Source organism: Panicum virgatum, chromosome 2N, assembly GCF_016808335.1.
Source record: "Panicum virgatum strain AP13 chromosome 2N, P.virgatum_v5, whole genome shotgun sequence".
Taxonomy (NCBI): domain Eukaryota; kingdom Viridiplantae; phylum Streptophyta; class Magnoliopsida; order Poales; family Poaceae; genus Panicum; species Panicum virgatum.
The window spans coordinates 61,160,529-61,179,179 of NC_053146.1; the positions used below are offsets into that span (position 1 = coordinate 61,160,529).

The following is an 18,651-nucleotide window of genomic DNA, read 5'->3' on the forward strand; positions in this document are numbered from 1 at the left end:
AGCCGCCGATCCCTACCTACAAACTTTACTGCTAAGGGTATCCCTGAGCAGGCTTGGCGGTAAACACCGACAAACCGTACTAACATTGCTTTTACGATCACCTCTTATTATTGGTTTATGTTTTTCACCTCCCACAAAAGAAGAAGAAGCACAACATATATGCACGTTTTTAAATACCAAAAAAAACTACTCTAATTCATAAAAAACAACAAAATTCGCTGCGTACTTCCCAAAGTTAAGGAAAATACTACTCAAGCAACAAAAAAAGCACTACTATTGTTTCTCAAATTCTAACTCCTAACGTGATAACAGCTCAACTACCATGTTCACTGGTCATTTGGTATTTTTTTGAATTGCTACTCATTCAAAATTGTTTTAATACAATAATAGAGACCACATCCGCGACAATCAGTGGTCTCCACGTCCATTTAATCCATTAAATACACTGATCTCGAGATTTTACTTCCGAGGGACTAGCGCACCGAGGGACTACGGACAAATGGATGCCGAAATATGTGCCCATACCAAAATACTGTATTTCTCTTCAATCATTCAAATAAAGAATAACAAACCAGTAAGTTTTTACTTCCTACTGTTCACTTTTTAATTCTAACTATTTCTTACTATCCCATACCTCCTTAAGTGATAACACCTCAATTTCCATTTTCAATGGTCAAACGGAATTTTTTTGAATTACTAACCACTCAAAACTGCTTTAATACAATAATGGAGACCATCCGCATCAATCAAGGATTGCGGTCCCCATTTAATCCATTTAATATACTTTATACTGAGATTTTACTCTCATGCAACCAAGGCATCGTAATTTTCTCCAGTTTTGCTGAACTCGCCGGAGTCAGCCTTGCTCCGCCGTGGGTGTTGAATAGTTATTCAGCAACCCGCATGCTAAATAGACGGGTCCTATTTTATTATAGTTATATAATTTAGATTCAGATTTAGGGGTTACTTTAACTTTTGATAATGACATACATGGATAATTTATATACAAGTTTAAGGGATTATTTGTAATATTTTCATAATAGCATAGGCGGATAATTTACATGAAGATTAGGAGTTACTTTAGATTTTTTTTATAATGACAGTGGCAGAAAATTTAGATACATCTTTAGAGGTTACTTTATTCTTTTTTCATAATGGCAGAAGTGGGTAATTTATTAGGACAGATAATGCATCCAATGAATATTATGATTAGAGTTTGTCAGATGATGGCCGGATGTTTCTGATTTTTGTAGAAATTTCTAGAACTTCTCTATTTTTTTAATTATCCACATAAGATCCTAAGTGGCTTCACGTGGAGGCTTCAAAAAAATCTACAATTAGTAATAGTAAGATACTCTGATCCCTCCGTCCCTCATTAAAAGCCACTAGAAAACAGTCCCAGGAATCAATGCAACTGGCAAAAGACCTTAAAACCCATATTTAGCAATTATTTCTCAGCTGACACATTCGGATGGACATGCCATTAATACTGTATTCATGAGGTGAAGAAGCACGTATGCCACACGCAGCATCAAATTTTTTACATTACACAAATCAGTAATCACATCCACTTTTTTACATTAAACATGTAGTACAGTACAGTGTTTTGGCCTTAAACAAATTAAAGAGGCCAGCAAAACATGCATTTCATTTGGCGGCGTGTGGTTGAGTGAGGCCGTAAGGAGAGAGCATGGGATAAGGCAGGCGGCGCGGTGCAGCTACGGCCTGTAGGCGACGACAGTTAATAAGAGATTAGCTAATGTAGCTTTAACGACACTTAATTAGGGATGGGGGAGTATACTAGTCTCTCACCGTCTCACGTATGAAATTCCAAGACATCTTCTACGTGAGCTCTTTCCGGCTTGGTGAAGAAGCTAGGCTAAAAGTCATAAATACTTGAATAACCTTTTTTGTCCAAATTGATCGACCCTTTTATTCTTAACCAAAGAAAACATGTCTGCAACAAGTCCTAGATAGATCTAGCTAGTAGGTCGCTTTAGCTTCTCATGCACTCGTTCATCCCCTCCAACACATAGAACATTATTACTTTTATTTATTTATTACGAACCACCAGCATGGTGCGAGTGCGACCGTGACAACACTACCAAAAAGGCCATGCGCTGATCACTTTCCAAGGCTGGCAAAAATGATTCGCACGGTTTGCATATAAATAAACATACACTCAGTAGCACAGAAGATCGATGTAATAAAGAAAGAAGCGAGGAAGCAAATGTTTCTTCTTTTTCTTTTTGGGTGATCAACCACTCGAGCTCATCTGAGTTGAGCGCCTCTCGTTCGCACTCGCCAGGGACGCGTCGTCGAATAGGCATCACCGCAGCAGCCCGGATGCGGACGTCAGTGAGAGGCCTCATCGTCGTCCCGCGGCTGCGGGGGAGGGAGGAAGTGCGCCCCACTCCCCAGCTGTTCCTCCTCGGAGAACGCGGGACTACGTGGCACCGGGGCCCTCGTGGCTGGCCGTTGCCCTTCTAGAAGAGTACTGTAGAGCCGATTTGTTGCCATGTTCAGACTTCGGGTTGAGGGGGTGGCAGCTCGCAGGCTCCAATTTCCCTTTTTCTTGCTCCGGGTCCGGGGAGTACTGTGCCGTACGGTCGGAGATGAGGTATTACCGGTCATTTGCGTGTCAATTGAATCTTGTTAATGGGTCTATGTCTAAGACCCAACGCAATCACTCGTATCTAAAGTTACTGTTCCAATCGAGCAAATTGGTACTGTAGTTTTTTTCTTCTTCTGATCAGCTCTCAAGCTTTTGAGTTGGCTCCATGCATTTTAGACGTAGAGTTCCAACAGATTCTGTTTCGCAATGTAAATGTATTCTCAGTGTCAATTCATTGTCTTGACAGAAGCTTATGAATGCCCAAACAATGTATATTGTTTCCAAGCCCATTCACTAAAAATATTTGAATCTCGAAAGGAATCAAAATGGTATGGGAAAGGAGCTTGTCCGATCCTCCAAGCAAACAGATTCCTCAAATTTACATGTATTTTCGGTTTTTGTACCCATAATGTCATGTTTGGGGTATATCTTATTTCCTTTTTTTAGAATAAGATATATTTTAATTTTTTAAATTCCCGACATTTGAAAATCTGTGCACAATGCAGTTAGAACTTAGAAGAGCTCACATTTCGAAATTCTATAGACGAATCATTCATGTTCCGGATGTGACACAAATGAAGTTTCTCTTTTCTTTGGGGAATCTTGAGCTGATAACCGGTATCTTTTCACTAAAGAAAACTGCTATCCGCTCCTTTGTTTCTTTTTTGAAATAACCGCTCCCCAATGTTTCTCGACGAGGGAAAGAGGGGCAACGGCATCGCATTCTTCCCCCATCGAAATGGACACCACCCAGACCCAGGAAGAGCTATCGGCCCCATCACCTCTGTCGGCTTCCTGGTGGTGGGCCCCGCAGCCACTAACGGGCCCCACGTCGCCATCTTATCTCCCCTCGCGCCCGATCGGACGGCCCGGACGCACTCCCACAGTCCCACGCCCTTCGCCCGGGCCGCCGAAGCAGCCTCTCCGAACGGAACGGACGGCCCACGGCGGTTCAAAGCCCATCAACGTCAGGTCAAACGCTCGACCGCGTCCGCGTGCCAGCCCGCCGCGCGTCACGCGTGTCGTTGGCCTCAGCGCCGCGCGCCCAGCACGTGACCTCACCCGCGTCCGCCTCCAGGTTGCATCTCGGCCGTTCGTTGCGGGATCGGACGGGCGGCTGGTGGTGTCCGGTAGGGACGACGGCCAGGGGCTGGAGGGTGGGCCCCGGCGATGCGACGCGGGAGCGCTGACCGGCGGGGGGGAAGCGTGGCCGTGACGGCGTGAGGCGCGGCGGTAACGGTCGCCGTCGGGGGAGGGGGTATATAATGCGTGGCGCTTTGGGGCTTCCCCTCTTTCTCTCAGATATAATTATTCGCAGCACACAAAAAGAGGGGGCGCAAGCAAGAGAAGGATTAGGACACGAGAACTAGCGGAAGAGAGAGAAGAAAAGCTTAGAGAGAGAGAGAGAGAGAGGCGTGGTTCCCGTGCCGTGGTGGTGGAGTTGGATCGGCCTGTGCGGATCGGAGGAGGTGAGAGCTCTCGTCCTCGTACCTCGTTGGATTCTGTGCCTGCTACTGCGCTGCTGATTTTGCTTGCTTCTGATTTTTCGTTTTGGGGGCGGTTATGATCGGTTTGGGAGGGTGGAGATGGGAATTTTCCCGCTGCTTTGGGATGAGTCGAGAGCATTCGAGTAGCGGATGGGCTCATTCGGCGGTTGGGTTTGATTTGGCTAGCTCAAGGCCACCGATTACGTGGGGATTTATGCTGGTTTGAGCCAATTTCAGCGGTCCATCAGGGTCAGGGGTCGCTCCTTCGGAGCATTTCGCCTCTGGCTTCGTGAGAGCGCTTCCGCTTCGGGATTGATATGACTCGATCCTGCTCCGGTGTGCCCTAGTGCCGACTGCCGTTGCATTTGGCTGTTAGTTTTGGGCTTGTTAGTAGGTGGATTGGCGGGAATTATGCTTGGCTTTAGTTGGCATAACTAACTGTGGTGGATTCATTTGTTGCTGTACTTAGCTTGGCGTGAATGGAAATGGAATCTAATTTATAGAGTTAATGAAGAACACAGTATCTTACTGCAGTTGTAACAAGTAGTGGACACTGTATAACAAATGTTTTCCTCTGAAGGTGCTGAAACTTAGGATCCATCTATTTCTTTGATGTCGACATGCTTTAGAAAATGCTATCCCGTACCTGATTAGTCAATCTGACTTACCCTTCTTCACGACAATCCATGGGTAATTGGTTTGCTGAGTAAAGTACCCCATGGGAAGAAGAAGAGCAAATCGAGGTTCTTCATGGTCAAGCAGCGTCCAGGATCCTAGAAGTTTCAGACCTTTTGGAGTAGAGGCTGTGCAATTTGGCTTCTTGTTTTAAGTGATGAAGTTGACGTTGATTCAACTCGGTTGATTGGTCAAACTTCTTGTTGGGAGTTCTTTCTTGGGAATTCAGAGGGAAGCAATGGACCTTCGGTCAAACGATAGAGTTGGTCAATGTCCTTCAACAAATAGAGAATCTTAGAGGCTGCATAGGGTTTGTCTTGATAGTTGGCTTAGAGGACGATTAGCTATCAAATAGTGTAGTCAATCATCTGCCAACGACTAGAGAATGTCTGAGGTTGATTTGCTTAATTATTAGAGCTTTGAGCTGTCCATGAGTGTGCTAAAGGGGGCGTAAGATATTTTGTGATGTTTGGTCTCCAATCTCCCTTGTTAGGCTGCATTTTCTTGATAGGTTGATACTTCTTTTCCTGGGTGTACGGCAAATTGATAGTTGGACACCATCCTTTGCTTCTTGTGTTCCTCTAGTAAAGTCTGGTTTCATGTTCTGTTGCTTGATTTTGACATTCTGAATACACAAACTTAATTCTAAGGATCCTTTGGTATTAAGGGTAGAACATTGAAGCCAATGGGATTATTGGAAAACGATTGAGATATTTTGTAAAGTCCTGGCTGACTGGTCTATGATAGTGGCATGACAGATTTGGTGATATATTGAAATAGTTTAGCTATTTCTGTAACATAGGGATTCCTAAATTTCGCATAACTGGATACAAATTGCAATGATATTCAATCAATGTTTTCCCATCTTGTCATTAGCATATCTACTATATCTCTACTGTTATATTTCTTTGATAACACAATAGCAACTGCAAAATGATATGTAGGTAACTGTCTGGAACTACAAGTATGAATGAATTTGTTTACTCTTTTAGAATTCCCTTTTTCTTTTTTTTCTTTGATTGATTCATCTTCTCATAGCGCCTTGGTCATAATTCAATGGCAAACTTGCCATTTGCGCTCATTTCATGTCTTCTGATTATCATCTTGAAGATGGTGCTAGTTATTAAGATCCTTTTTTTTTGCTAAATTCCTTTCATTTATTCAGAGCTTCGGATCCAAATAATGCTTGTGACATTTTCTGGCATGCAAAACCATATATTCCTATGATTTTCTTGTTGGTAATGTGTTTTGACTTGGGCACTTCAGGATGGGTTAGATGTATCCCCAATTCCCCATGAATGATCTCATATAGATGCATGTGCTTTTATTAAGCCACGCTGCAGGTTTACAAAGTTTGTTTCTGTTACCTTTGTCATTTCTTCATTTTTTTTCTGATTGATCTTCTCTTAGCTGCACTGCTAAATCAAACTGTTCTCTTCAGGTTGCTTGCTCCATCTTCCTTCAAATTAGTTATTCACTGTTTCTTATCTTCTGCTATATATGTGCAGGTCATGAACAGCTAATGCCCATTTATTTATTATGGACTTGCACCAGGTATTAAAGTACAGATTAACTGGTGCTAACATCTTCTACGAGTTTCCTACAGAAAACAACTTAGCAAACACTCCCTGGCCAGCTACGCCCCTGAAGTCCGAGTTCAGTAACTCCCCATACACTCCTCTTTCAGCCCAGCTTGAGTGTGACAATTTGTCTGCTATTAGCAACACTCCAGATAATCAGAGCTCCACAGAAACCATTTCAGCACAACCAATATCACCACTGGAAGTTGACAGTTCATACAGACAGTCAGGCATCCTTCGAGAAAACACCCAAGTGAGACCTGATCAATTGTACACAACATCAAGACATAATATGCAACACGCTTTACGGGAAATAGAGACTGTTCTGATGGCTCCTGATGCTGATGATGCAGCCAATAGCACCAAGCATGAGTTTGAGGAACACAAACCTACTCAGTTGATGAGGCAGCGGTCAAGGACATGGAGTGAATCAAGACAGCCATCACCAGGAATTGTCCGCACACAATTTGGATCTGGATACCCCACAGCAAGCTATGACTTCCGCCCAGAAAAGCGGCAAAGGGAGTTAAGGGAGGATCCGCAGAGCATGGTGAAGCAGCTATTAACCAAGTGTGCTGAAGCATTAAGTGAGGAGAGGATAGATGAGTTCCTCAAGCTTGTTCAGCAAGCTCGCGGAGTTGTATCAATTACTGGGGAGCCAATACAGCGGTTAGGTGCTTACCTTCTTGAGGGTTTGGTTGCTAGACATGGAAACTCGGGTACGAACATATATCGTGCTCTGAAGTGCCGTGAGCCGGAGAGTAATGAACTTTTGTCCTACATGAAGATTTTATACAGTATCTGTCCGTACTTCAAGTTTGGCTATATGGCTGCCAATGGGGCAATTGCAGAGGCATTGAGAAATGAGGACAAAATCCATATAATTGATTTCCAGATTGCTCAGGGGACACAATGGATAACACTGATCCAAGCACTAGCTGCAAGGCCTGGGGGTCCTCCACATGTGCGGATCACTGGAATAGATGATCCAGTGTCAGAGTACGCTCGTGGTGAAGGTCTGGACCTTGTAGGGAAGATGTTGAAGAGCATGTCCGAAGAATTCAGGATACCATTGGAGTTTACCCCTCTACCTGGTGTCTATGCCACTCGAGTCACAAAAGAAATGCTAGACATCAGGCCAGGCGAAGCACTTGCTGTCAACTTCACTCTGCAGCTACACCACACACCAGATGAGAGCGTGGACGTCAACAACCCACGGGATGGGCTACTCCGGATGGTGAAAGGACTGTCCCCGAAGGTGACCACACTGGTGGAGCAGGAGTCGCACACCAACACAACACCATTCCTGATGAGGTTCAGCGAGACTATGGACTACTACTCGGCCATGTTTGAGTCAATCGACACGAACCTGCCACGGGACAGCAAGGAGAGGATAAATGTGGAGCAGCACTGCCTTGCCAAGGACATTGTGAACATTATCGCCTGTGAGGGGAAGGACCGTGTGGAGCGGCATGAGCTCCTAGGCAAGTGGAAGTCGAGGCTGACCATGGCTGGGTTCAAGCCGTACTCGCTAAGCTCGTATGTGAACTCGGTGATCAGGAAGCTCCTCGCGTGCTATTCTGACAAGTACACCCTGGAAGAGAAGGACGGCGCGATGCTGCTCGGCTGGAAGAATAGGAAATTGATATCAGCTTCTGCGTGGCACTGACAATAAGTTTTCAGAAGAACATAAGTAAACACCTTCTCTTACATATAAATATATATATAGTGAATTCCCTGGTCTGCTTTCCCAGAAAAGATGCTCTTTGTTGTACATGTAGAGGATGTTGTATCCTTCGTTTTTCCCTAAATTGTAGACCAGGATAAATATTGACATTAGATTGTAGCTGTATGATAATTACAGTTTTCTTTTGTTTGCCCTGTCAGAGTCATATGGTATCTTGGATCGGATATATCTCTCCAAGCTAACTCACGCTGATCGGTAAACATGCTGAGATGCTTAACTTTTAATGTTGTTGAGTATGCAGTGTGTGTGTATTGGTAACATGCCCCTGGGAAGGAAGGTAAAGAGTTTCAGTCTTAGCGCATAGGAATGGTTTATTACTGCGAGATCGAATTTTGTGCCGGCAAATGTAATGCTATTTTGATTGTGAATTGTGAATGATACACCATTCACTAAGAACAGATGCAGACTTTCTGCGAAGACAATGGGCACTGATGCTGAGACAAGGTAAACGACGAAACCGGCAATGCCGACACCAAGGCCTTGTTTATTTTTGTTGGCTACTCGCGCTACAAAAAGAATTTTGCATGCATGTTGTACTAAATGAAATTTATTTGCAAAATTTTTTCACAGATGAGTGCAACTTTGCGTGATAAATTTAATGACGATAACTAATTTATGATTGGCTACAGTAATGCTACAGTAACCATCCTCTAATCGTACGGTCAAAAGTCTCATTAGATTCGTATCACAAATGAGCGCAGTGGTTGTGGAGTTAGTTTTACAAATTATTTTCATTTAATACCTCTAATTATTGCGCTACATAAACCAAACAAGTGGTGATGTTACTATCTTTGAAGAAACTGAATCTGTGGCCTGAAATTCATGGCGCCCAGCGCCCACAGCTCCAGCAGGACCAGCACATGGGTTGCACGCGGCACGGCATCAGAGGCTCAGCGCATCCCAAAACAAGCGACAACTATCATGTCCATCCAAACTCCAGAGTTTGAGCTAGAATGAAACGTTTCCTGTGCACCGCACAGACACGTAAGATAATCGGGTAAAAAACATTGGACGGCTACCAAAGGTCACTGCAGCACTACTCAATCATGTCTCATGGACCCTTTCACAACCCGAAAAATGGAAAAGGTGATCAACAAAAGGTGGGCCCGATGTTTCTTTTTTTCCAGAAAAGTATTAGGAATCAATGAAAGGGATTACGAGTAGATGATAAAAGGAGTTCCATGATAAAAAGATTGGATTCGTGGTTGCTTGTCCAAGACATTTGAGCTTTAGCATCATCATAGCATGGTCAACGCCCGGCTTAATACGGCATCTCAAAGTTTGAGAACCTATCAGTATCAAGCATTCTTTGGAACACAGAAACTTTACTTTACCGCATTTTAAGATGAAAACTTTAATCCAATTTACAAGGGACCGGGGAAAATTCTCGTATATTCTGAAAAGCACGTGAAACTTCTACGTGTTCTTCGTCCGGCTCGAAGCCCCCCCTTGTCGAGTCATCTGCCCATCTAAGAGCCTGTTTCGCCTTCCAAGCCTACAATACAATCAACCGGGCCAAACCCAATCAGCTGAACCTGCTGCTACTACGGCCCAATAACTAGGCCTAAACGGGCCGATCTGCCCGGACCCCATAGGCAAACAGGCCCATCATCCCGTCTGCGACTGCGACGACATCCCAATTTCCAACGACTAATTTCAATATTTGAAACTCAATTCACACGTCTCTTCCAATTTGACATTCAATTAGAGCTTTCGAAATATAATTCTTTCCATTCGAGGATTTTCGTCCATTTTTCTCAATTTCACTCATTATTCTTCTCGTTTTCATTTTACACATCCCCTGAAAAGACCAGATTCCCCTAACCTTATCCCTCGGCACCGTGAGGAATCGGCGGAGCGTTCGTTCGTTCGTTCTCCCTCCTCGTCTGTCTGTCGGCGGAGCGTGGCCGGCGCTGCTCAGCTCCATCCCGCCCGTTCGCCTCCGCAGCTGCCGCCGAAGCCCGCTCCGCCGCTGCCGCCCGCGCTGCTGACGAGAACATTTGGGCTGTGCTCGCTCCCGCCCGCGGCCGGTGGAGCGCGGCTTGCTCCTGCCCACGGGCGGCGGAGCCCGTCCCGCGGCTGCTCAGCTCCCGCACACCTCCTCCCCGTGCCCGCGGCGCTGTCGGGCGGTCAGCTCGCGGCCGCCTCAATCCGGACGCCGCTGATTCCCATTCGCCACCTCCACTTTCGCGTCCTCGCCCGTGCCGCGGGGCCTCGCCGTACCGGGTGGCTTCCTCCTCTCCCTCCCTCCCTCGAGCGCGGCTCTCGCGCTCCAACGGTGGTTCTCGATCATCTCTTTTGCCTCGCCATCCCCCACTGTCTGTCACTGTGTCCAACGCTATCCGATCCGGCCAATCCCCCGCTTCGCCGGAGCTCGGCCGTGAGGGAAGGGGCTGGGCCATGGCGGGAGCCTTCGCTCTCCGCCTCGTGCCGCGCCTCGCCGCGGCGCCGCCGGGGAGGGGGGAGGGCGGTGGAGGAAGAGCCAGCCGCGGTGCACGCAGTACAGCGTTGTAAGTGGGATAAGTTTATTATAGCTGTGTGCTGGTTGCCCTCACCTTTGCTCCACGAATGTGATTGTCTAGTTTTTTTGACGAATCTCGTGGGAGCTCGATGCCTCGATTTTCTCCAGATTCGTTTGGTTCGATGTGCTGGTCCAGTTCAAGGCACTTCAGGATATTGATTTAGCATACGAGGTAGCCGAAGACGGTTTTGGTGATTCGGTGCGGTTTGTCTTGTATCCGTGTCATTAAAAGAAGTTTTGTTGTGAACTCAAAGAGTTTTTGGAAGATACGTGATGTGCAGGTCCTCGAGCCAGTATTTGGTTGTTGTGTTTAGGATGCAGATTTGCAGAGTAGCTACATGGAGATGGTGTTTAAGTCACATTATGGATCAACTACACACACAGTATTATCTCATTTGTTGCTACCTCTATGTTCTGCGATTCTTTGAGATGACCGTACATGCTGCCTAAATTTTCTTGTTGCTGACTAATAAGAAATTACATGACTTGAAATATGAGGAATTCTGCTAGAACAAAAAGGTCTTCATCATTACTGACAGTTTTAGATTTTGTAGCCTGTCTGATGGCCTCGGCTGGTTTTGCCCATCAAAGGGATTTGTACAAAAACAAAATAAAACAAGACAATAGCTTTGAGCAATGCTAGCACATGCAATAGAATTAGTTGGTTTAGGTCCCTTTCTGCAATAGAATTCATTTGTTCAGTTTGTAGTAACTGCCTCTGAGATTATGATGTTCACTCTGACCTGTTCTTTACCAGTTAACAAATTGATTTACATTTACTTTGGTCATAGGGTGACAAAGAAACCAAACAAGGAGCACCATTTGTGGATCAGGAAGGAGACAGCTGGGTCCGGGAAAAAGGCTCTCCGTCTTATTGATGCTGTAAGATACAAGATCTCTTTATCACCCTTCAATTATCCTCACTTAACATGTGAAATATGCTGAACAGATCACTACTTCTGTTATCATAGTTCTCTTTTGCTATGTCTGATTAGCAAGAGTTAGTTATTGTGACATTGATCTATCATGTTTAAGAAACTGATGTGTTCTCAAATCAGTCTGTGGAAACATATCTTTTAGGTTTCCAAGTTACCAAATGAAAAGGAAGCTATTTATGGTGCATTAGACAAATGGAGTGCTTTTGAGCCTGAATTCCCTGTTGTAGCAGCAGCAAAAGCTCTAGGGATGTTGAAAAGGCGAAGAAAATGGCTAAGAATCATACAGGTAATGTTGTTATTGACAAAAGCTATTAGTTACTACTCCATACATTCCAAATTATAGGTCGTTTTGGCTTTTCTAGATACATAGTTTTTACTATGTATTTAGACAGTGTATATTTAAGTGCATAGCAAAAGCTATGTATGATATCACTGCTTTTGACGGCCTATAATTTGGGACGGAAGGAGTATTGCGAAAGAGTATCTCTATTTCTTATTTAATTATGTTATACTGCTTTTGAAAAAAAAAAGTTAGATTTCTCGCTCTCCTATGAATTTTCATTTCTTTTCACAGGTAACCAAGTGGTTGATGAGCAAAGGCCAGGTGCTGACATGGACAACATATGATACACTTCTGCTGGCACTTTTTATGGATGGAAGGGTAGATGAGGCTGAATCTATTTGGGATACTATCATACAGACTCATACACGCTCTGTGCCCAAGAGGTTGTTCTCTCGGATGATCTTGATGTATGACATTCACCATCATCCAGATAAAGTTCTGGAGGTACATCTTAATCATTTTTTTACCTTCATATAGGATTTAGCTTTCTTCTATTCCAACTGTATTTGTTGACTGGTACATAAATAATTCTATGACTACAATATGAGTGAACTTTTTATTGAGTTGAGACCATAATTATGAGTTAATCGATAATTAAGTGCTGAAAACTAGGCAAATCATGTGTAGTTCAGTGTTCCTAATAATGCTAACCAGTATTCTTGGCTAGCAATCTAGTACTGGTTATACAGCCCAATAGACCGATTATGCAGCGTCACTGACTGTATGGGAACAGGATGGGGACCCATTCCTGGTTAGGTATTTGGTCCAGCAGATCTGTTTTCATTGCACTGGTCTAGCTGGTTGGTCAGAGTGGAAACTTAAAAGCTTTTTTGTTAAAAAAAAAGGTGCTTGAAAATCTTACTCTGTTCTTGTTTCCATTTTCAGGTACATGCTGACATGGAGGAATTAGGGGTGCGTCCAGATGAGGATACAGCTAGGCGGATTGGAAGAGCATTTGTAGCTTTTGGCCAAGAAGAAAAAGAAAAGCATGTCCTTGATAAATACTTGAAAAGGTGGAAGTACATCCATTTCAATGGTGAGCGTGTTAGGGTGCGGAGGGATGGTCCACTGGCATAGCAACCGTTATCTGAAATGCTTGAAGCCATCTATATCACCTCGGTTGGGAAGATGTCATTATTATTGCCGCTTTGACGGCCACACTGAGATATCGGCATTCCTCTTATTTGGGATGGAACAACGCCGGGAGGTTGATCTGTATTTCTCTAGTCTGTGGGAAGAGATGAAGAGCGGCTGGGTGGAGACTACTAACATGCTACTGAGTTAGGTATCTGTATATGCATCCACTAGTTGTGAATTGTGATGGCTTTAACGTGTATGTGTAGTTGGGTAGTTCGTTGGTATGATGATCCTTGTGAAGAACAATATCTGATGAAAGGCCTCATATATTTCGGATTGCACGCGCGAGTGAAGCAGGGAACACGTGGCTGACCCGGGCGGGGATCTCCGCCCGCCAGCCGATCGCCCGAGCATCCCTGCCGGCTGCCGTTATTTATCTCCCCGGCCCCGGTGTGGCTGCACACACTCGGCACTCTCTCGGCAGCCGCGAACGCCTTCGCCGTCGCGCGCGCAAGAGAGAGAGGCAGACTCATGGCCGGCGCGGCGGCCGACGACGCCGGGATGGACGCCGTGCAGAGGCGGCTCATGTTCGAGGACGAGTGAGCAGCGCCCTTCCTAGCCCCCCCCCCCCCCCCCCCCCTCTCATATTGATATACGCTTAGTTAAACAGTTAGTGTTGTATGGTTAACTAATCTTTTTAATCTCATTTTTCGGATTAAGTATATTAGTACCTATCATCAAAAACAAGGCGATGTTCAAAGTTGCACTAACTATCGTGGGATTAAGATGATGAGCCATACGATGAAGCTTTGGGAGAGGGTTATCGAGCATCGCCTAAGAAGAGTGACAAGTGTGACCCAAAACCAATTTGGGTTCATGTCTGGAAGGTCAATCATGGAGGCGATTTTCTTAATACGATAATTGATGGAGAGAGATATAGGGAGCAGAAGAAGGACTTGCACATGGTTTTCATTGACCTTGAGAAGTCATATGACAAAGTACCGAGAAATATCATGTGGTGGGTTTTGGAAAAGCACAAAGTCCCAACTAAGTACATTACCCTCATTAAGGATATGTACAAGGATGCGACGACGTTTGTCCGGATATGTGATGGCAACACCACTGACTTTCCTATTAACATAGGCCTACACCAGGGGTCAGCATTGAACCCTTATTTATTTTCTTTAGTGATGGATGAGGTCACAAGGGATATATAAGGTGAGATCACTTGGTGTATGCTCTTTGCTGATGATGTGGTGCTAGTTGACGAGAGTAGGGCAGGGGTTAATAGGAAGTTAGAGCTGTGGAGACGCACGTTAGAGTCGAAAGGGTTCAGACTTAGTAGGACCAAGACCGAGTACATGATGTGCGATTTCAACGCGACTAGGCATGAGGGGGGAGACGTTAGTATAGATGGGCAAGTGGTGGTCCAGAATGATACTTTTCGGTATTTAGGATCGGTGCTACAAAAGGATGGCAACATTGATGAAGATGTTAGGCATAGAATTTCAGCTGGCTGGTTGAAATGGCGGCAAGCTTCTGGCATCCTTTGTGACAAGAGGGTGCCACAAAAGTTAAAAGACAAATTCTATAGGACAACAATTCGTCCGGCGATGTTATACGGTGCTGAATGTTGGCCTACAAAAAGCGACATGTCCAGCAACTAAGTGTAGCAGAGATGCGGATGCTGCGGTGGTTTTCATATATTTCGGATTGCACGCGCGAGTGAAGCAGGGAACACGTGGCTGACCCGGCCGGGGATCTCCGCCCGCCAGCCGATCGCCCGAGCATCCCTGCCGGCTGCCGTTATTTATCTCCCCGGCCCCGGTGTGGCTGCACACACTCGGCACTCTCTCGGCAGCTGCGAACGCCTTCGCCGATCGCCGTCGCGCGCGCGCAAGAGAGAGGCAGACGCATGGCCGGCGCGGCGGCCGACGACGCCGGGATGGACGCCGTGCAGAGGCGGCTCATGTTCGAGGACGAGTGAGCAGCGCCCTTCCTAGCTCCCCCCTCTCATATTGATATATGCTTAGTTAAACAGTTAGTGTTGTATGGTCTATGGAGTATTGATACTTGAGCACGCGACATTCTAACACGTTAGTAACAATAAAAAGAAATTGCATGCAGTCGTAAAGAGGCATCACAATCAACCAATAGCAGGGTTTTTTTTACCGACCGGTGGGACAAAACCGCCGCCCACCGATAGCGGTAAACCGGACCGGTTTGACCGGTTATCGAAAAAAACCGGCCAAATTCAAAATCCAAACCAAAAACTCATGTTCAACCGGTTCCTATCGGCTAGCCGACCGGTTTACCGGCCTGGTTTGACCGTTTACCGGTCGGTTTGAGTGGTAACCGGCCAAATTCAAATTTTTTTTCTTTTTTGGTTTAAATTCAAATGCCCGCAAAGTATACTAAATGAATGTTTGTATAACATATTTTAGCCTAAATGAACCCTCCAACCCTCTTTTGTACTACTTTTACATTGTATTTGTATACTTTTATATGCACGTTTTTTTTGTTTAACTTCAAATGCTCGCAAAGTATACTAAATGAACGAATATTTGAAAAAATTTGACACCATTAGATTCGTCGCAACTTGAAGAATTTTTAGGAATTTTTCATTTTTTGGAATTCAAATTTGAATTTTGAATTTAGGCCGGTTTGAAACCGGCCGGAACCGGAACCGGTTCCGGTTCCGGCCGGGATTTTTAGCCCTGCCAATTAGTCGAGAACCACTAAAGAGTCTGAATTCGAATCGGTAATTCGATATCCAATGGACGCCCCTTTTATTACTACTAGTTGACTGAAAAGTGGATGAGTAACGTTTTATTACGATGTATCATCTAAGTTTCAGATTACAAAATTCGGTCTACAGAGTTTCAGACTTTCAGGGCAATGCTATTCGTTCGTACTGACAGTTCTTTACAAAAGTTATAGCACACAGTTTAAGTTCCTGCGTGGAGCCTTTCTGATATAGTTGTTTGTGTGTTTGTATGGTGATACTCGAGTCATTCCCTGAGTTCATGGTTTCACCACACGCTGCTTGGTTATTTCACAGGTGCATTTTGGTGGATGAGCAGGACAATGTTGTTGGCCATGAATCAAAATACAACTGTAAGTTTGCAGCCCCCTCTGACTGCATATCTAGTAAGATTATGTGCCCTGTTGATGTTACGATGTCCTTCCAATTGGCTCCTTGTACTGTAGTGGTTGACTAGTTATTTGTATGGCATGCTAGGCCATCTGATGGAAAAGAATTTGCTCCATAGGGCTTTCAGTGTGTTCCTTTTCAACTCAAAATATGAGCTGCTACTCCAGGTTTGGAATTTCCTTTTTTTTTCATTCTGCACTTGTATGATTATACTTTTTTCAGTTTTTTTTCTGCGCTACTTGTAACCTGACAAAGCTTTTAAATTTCCAGTAATTGGGTTTAATGTTTGTTTGAAGTAGAAACTCACAAGCTCTGGTAGCTTGTAACACTAGATCTCCAGATGGAACCCTAGGCTCATGCTCTTAAGTTGCATTTGGTGCTGTGCCATCTTCAATTTGTTCATGTTTCTACTCTCTTTTTTTTTTTTGCAGCAAAGGTCCGCAACAAAGGTTACATTTCCTTTAGTTTGGAGCAACTCCTGCTGCAGCCATCCTCTGTACCGTGAGTCTGAGCTTATCCAGGAGAACGACCTTGGTAAGTTGGTATGCTGCAGAGAGAAGCTTGTATTGTAAGCTGAAACTGTTTGCAATTGCATCCGTTTCTCGTTCTGACCTTCAGTAACAAATTAGCCACTACCTTCTGTGTCTCCAGGTGTGAGAAACGCAGCACAGAGGAAGCTCCTGGATGAGCTGGGCATCCCAGCTGAAGATGCCCCGGTCGACCAGTTCACCCCTGTTGGCCGGATGCTCTACATGGCCCCAGCTGACGGGAAATGGAGCGAGCACGAGAGTAAGTCCTTGTCACTCACATCCTCATGTTTTCCTTGCATTCAGATCTTGTTTATGAGGAGGGGTGAATTGAATTGGTCGATTGAATATTGATGAAGCCATGCTTCAGATAGCCTGAGCTGATCAGCACAAAATCTAACGCTAACGCCGGTTCCTTTGGTCCTATCCTCAGTCACCCACATTCTGTTCCTCGTCCGGGACGTGGAGCTGCGGCCGAACCCGGACGAGGTTGCCGGCGTCAGGTACGTGAGCCGCGAGCAGCTGAAGGAGCTGGTCCGGGAGGCGGACGCCGGCAGCGAGGACGGCGTGAAGCTCTCCCCCTGGTTCAGGCTGATGGTGGACAACCTCCTCATGGGCTGGTGGGACCATCTCGAGAAGGGCACCCTCAGTGAGGCCGCGGACATGGAGACCATCCACAACCTCAAGGAGTGAAGGGCCGCCGGCCGCCGCGCCGGGGCTCCGACGACCGACGACCTTGTCGTTGCTGGAACTGGAATGTTGGCCTTGCCTGTGGCATGCTACGTATGTCGTCTAAATAAACAGCAATAAGACGAATTCGTCGTCGCTACACGTACACCGTGATCAGATTCAGATCAATAAGACGAAGAGCGTTCTTCCCTAACCGGCTGACCCACACACAAATGCTGCTTCTCGTTTGTTTGTCTTTTTGAAGCGGCGTGTGAACGTGTTGTTTGTTGTTTGAACTCCAACGCCGGTTGCTCGCGTGCTTGGTGTGAGCGCTGAATAATTGCCAAGCAGCTGTTCCATTCCATCCATGCGGCGGCACTGTCCGGCCGCGTTGCGTCGCACGCACAGCACCGTGTCCCCGTCCAGGTGCCCTGGCAGACTCCCAGGCGACCAGGCCTCCAGGTGTAGCACACTAGCACCGCAACGCACAGCAACCACCAACCGGCTCGGCGGCTCGTCGTCATCCCAACCATCCCACGGCCGGCATGGGACCTGGACCGTACCCTGCCGGGGGACGGCGACAGGCGGCTGCTGCGGCCTGCGGCCTGCGGAAGTGCGGAGCGGGTGGCAGGCGGCCGCTCGCGCAGTCGCGCCGGGGCTGGGTTGCTTTCCCTACCCGCGCGGAGCACGAGGGCCACGCGCCCCGCGTGGCCCTGGCGCCATCACATCAGTTTCCGCTCGGACGCCCTGACGGCGACGCGCTCCGCCTCGCGCCGCGAAAAATCATCGGGGGAGCGTTGGTGGGTGGCTGTTGGGCCCTGCTGCGACGGAGACGGCGCATGACAGCCAGGGGAGGCGATCGCCGGGTGGCTCGGCTCGGTCCCTGTGGCGTGTGCCGCTCCATCTGTCCAGCCCAAGCCCAACCCCCTCGTCGCGTCAACTCGTGCAGCCGCATGGCATCACCAGCCAAGTATGCACTCCGGGATCTCGCTCGCACGACGGCGTCCGCTTGTGCCCTGGATCTTGGACGGTCGTGCCGGGGGACCATATTAAATTAATTCAAAATACCACTCTAATGGATCTGCATGTCTGATGATCATCCAGGCCCACCATGTGACGCTCTGACCGCCCGGCCAAAGAACACGATCCGGACCGCGGGTTTGGGTAGGAAGGAAGTGTTGGGTGATGTCAGTGTTGGAGGCCGCCGCCACAAGAGTTCTATAAGATTTAAGATTTAATGCAGATGGTGCTTTTGACCCCAACACAAAAACTGGAGGATGGGGTTTTGTTGTTTGGGATACAAAGGGCGAAGTGATGAT

General features: G+C 46.3%; 3 protein-coding genes across 6 annotated transcripts; all 3 read left to right on the top strand.

Moving 5' to 3' along the window:
- Positions 1 to 3,910: 3,910 nt before the first annotated feature.
- Positions 3,911 to 8,242, top strand: LOC120661596 (chitin-inducible gibberellin-responsive protein 1). Of its 2 annotated transcripts, none has more exons than XM_039940483.1 (2): positions 3,911 to 4,083; positions 6,285 to 8,242. In XM_039940483.1, exon 2 carries the CDS (start codon positions 6,316 to 6,318, stop codon positions 8,023 to 8,025), a length of 1,710 nt encoding a protein of 569 aa, XP_039796417.1. In that variant the 5' UTR covers positions 3,911 to 4,083; positions 6,285 to 6,315; the 3' UTR covers positions 8,026 to 8,242. The 2 variants fall into 2 exon arrangements, with proteins under 2 accessions (XP_039796417.1, XP_039796418.1); XM_039940484.1 differs by having other exon boundaries at positions 6,331 to 8,242.
- A 1,707-nt stretch (positions 8,243 to 9,949) lies between these two features.
- Positions 9,950 to 13,323, top strand: LOC120661597 (pentatricopeptide repeat-containing protein At4g18975, chloroplastic-like). 2 transcript variants are annotated; one of them, XM_039940486.1, is made up of 5 exons: positions 9,950 to 10,613; positions 11,416 to 11,506; positions 11,705 to 11,848; positions 12,137 to 12,349; positions 12,791 to 13,323. In XM_039940486.1, exons 1-5 carry the CDS (start codon positions 10,504 to 10,506, stop codon positions 12,980 to 12,982), a joined length of 750 nt encoding a protein of 249 aa, XP_039796420.1. In that variant the 5' UTR covers positions 9,950 to 10,503; the 3' UTR covers positions 12,983 to 13,323. The 2 variants fall into 2 exon arrangements, with proteins under 2 accessions (XP_039796420.1, XP_039796421.1); XM_039940487.1 differs by having other exon boundaries at positions 9,952 to 11,007.
- An 82-nt stretch (positions 13,324 to 13,405) lies between these two features.
- Positions 13,406 to 17,546, top strand: LOC120661598 (isopentenyl-diphosphate Delta-isomerase I-like). 2 transcript variants are annotated; one of them, XM_039940489.1, is made up of 6 exons: positions 13,406 to 13,581; positions 16,044 to 16,099; positions 16,224 to 16,303; positions 16,568 to 16,670; positions 16,788 to 16,925; positions 17,097 to 17,546. In XM_039940489.1, exons 1-6 carry the CDS (start codon positions 13,514 to 13,516, stop codon positions 17,354 to 17,356), a joined length of 705 nt encoding a protein of 234 aa, XP_039796423.1. In that variant the 5' UTR covers positions 13,406 to 13,513; the 3' UTR covers positions 17,357 to 17,546. The 2 variants fall into 2 exon arrangements, with proteins under 2 accessions (XP_039796423.1, XP_039796422.1); XM_039940488.1 differs by lacking the exon at positions 13,406 to 13,581 and adding an exon at positions 14,732 to 14,965.
- The last annotated feature ends 1,105 nt before the right edge of the window (positions 17,547 to 18,651 follow it).

Bases quoted from the DNA above. Each gene is read 5' to 3' on its own strand.
- LOC120661596 (XM_039940483.1), top strand. From the start codon at position 6,316: ATGGACTTGCACCAGGTATTAAAGTACAGATTAACTGGTGCTAACATC.
- LOC120661597 (XM_039940486.1), top strand. From the start codon at position 10,504: ATGGCGGGAGCCTTCGCTCTCCGCCTCGTGCCGCGCCTCGCCGCGGCG. The intron at 11,507-11,704 runs GTAAGATACAAG...CATATCTTTTAG, and splicing joins CTCTCCGTCTTATTGATGCT to GTTTCCAAGTTACCAAATGA. The intron at 11,849-12,136 runs GTAATGTTGTTA...TTCTTTTCACAG, and splicing joins AATGGCTAAGAATCATACAG to GTAACCAAGTGGTTGATGAG.
- LOC120661598 (XM_039940489.1), top strand. From the start codon at position 13,514: ATGGCCGGCGCGGCGGCCGACGACGCCGGGATGGACGCCGTGCAGAGG. The intron at 16,304-16,567 runs GTTTGGAATTTC...TTTTTTTTGCAG, and splicing joins AATATGAGCTGCTACTCCAG to CAAAGGTCCGCAACAAAGGT. The intron at 16,926-17,096 runs GTAAGTCCTTGT...TCCTATCCTCAG, and splicing joins GAAATGGAGCGAGCACGAGA to TCACCCACATTCTGTTCCTC.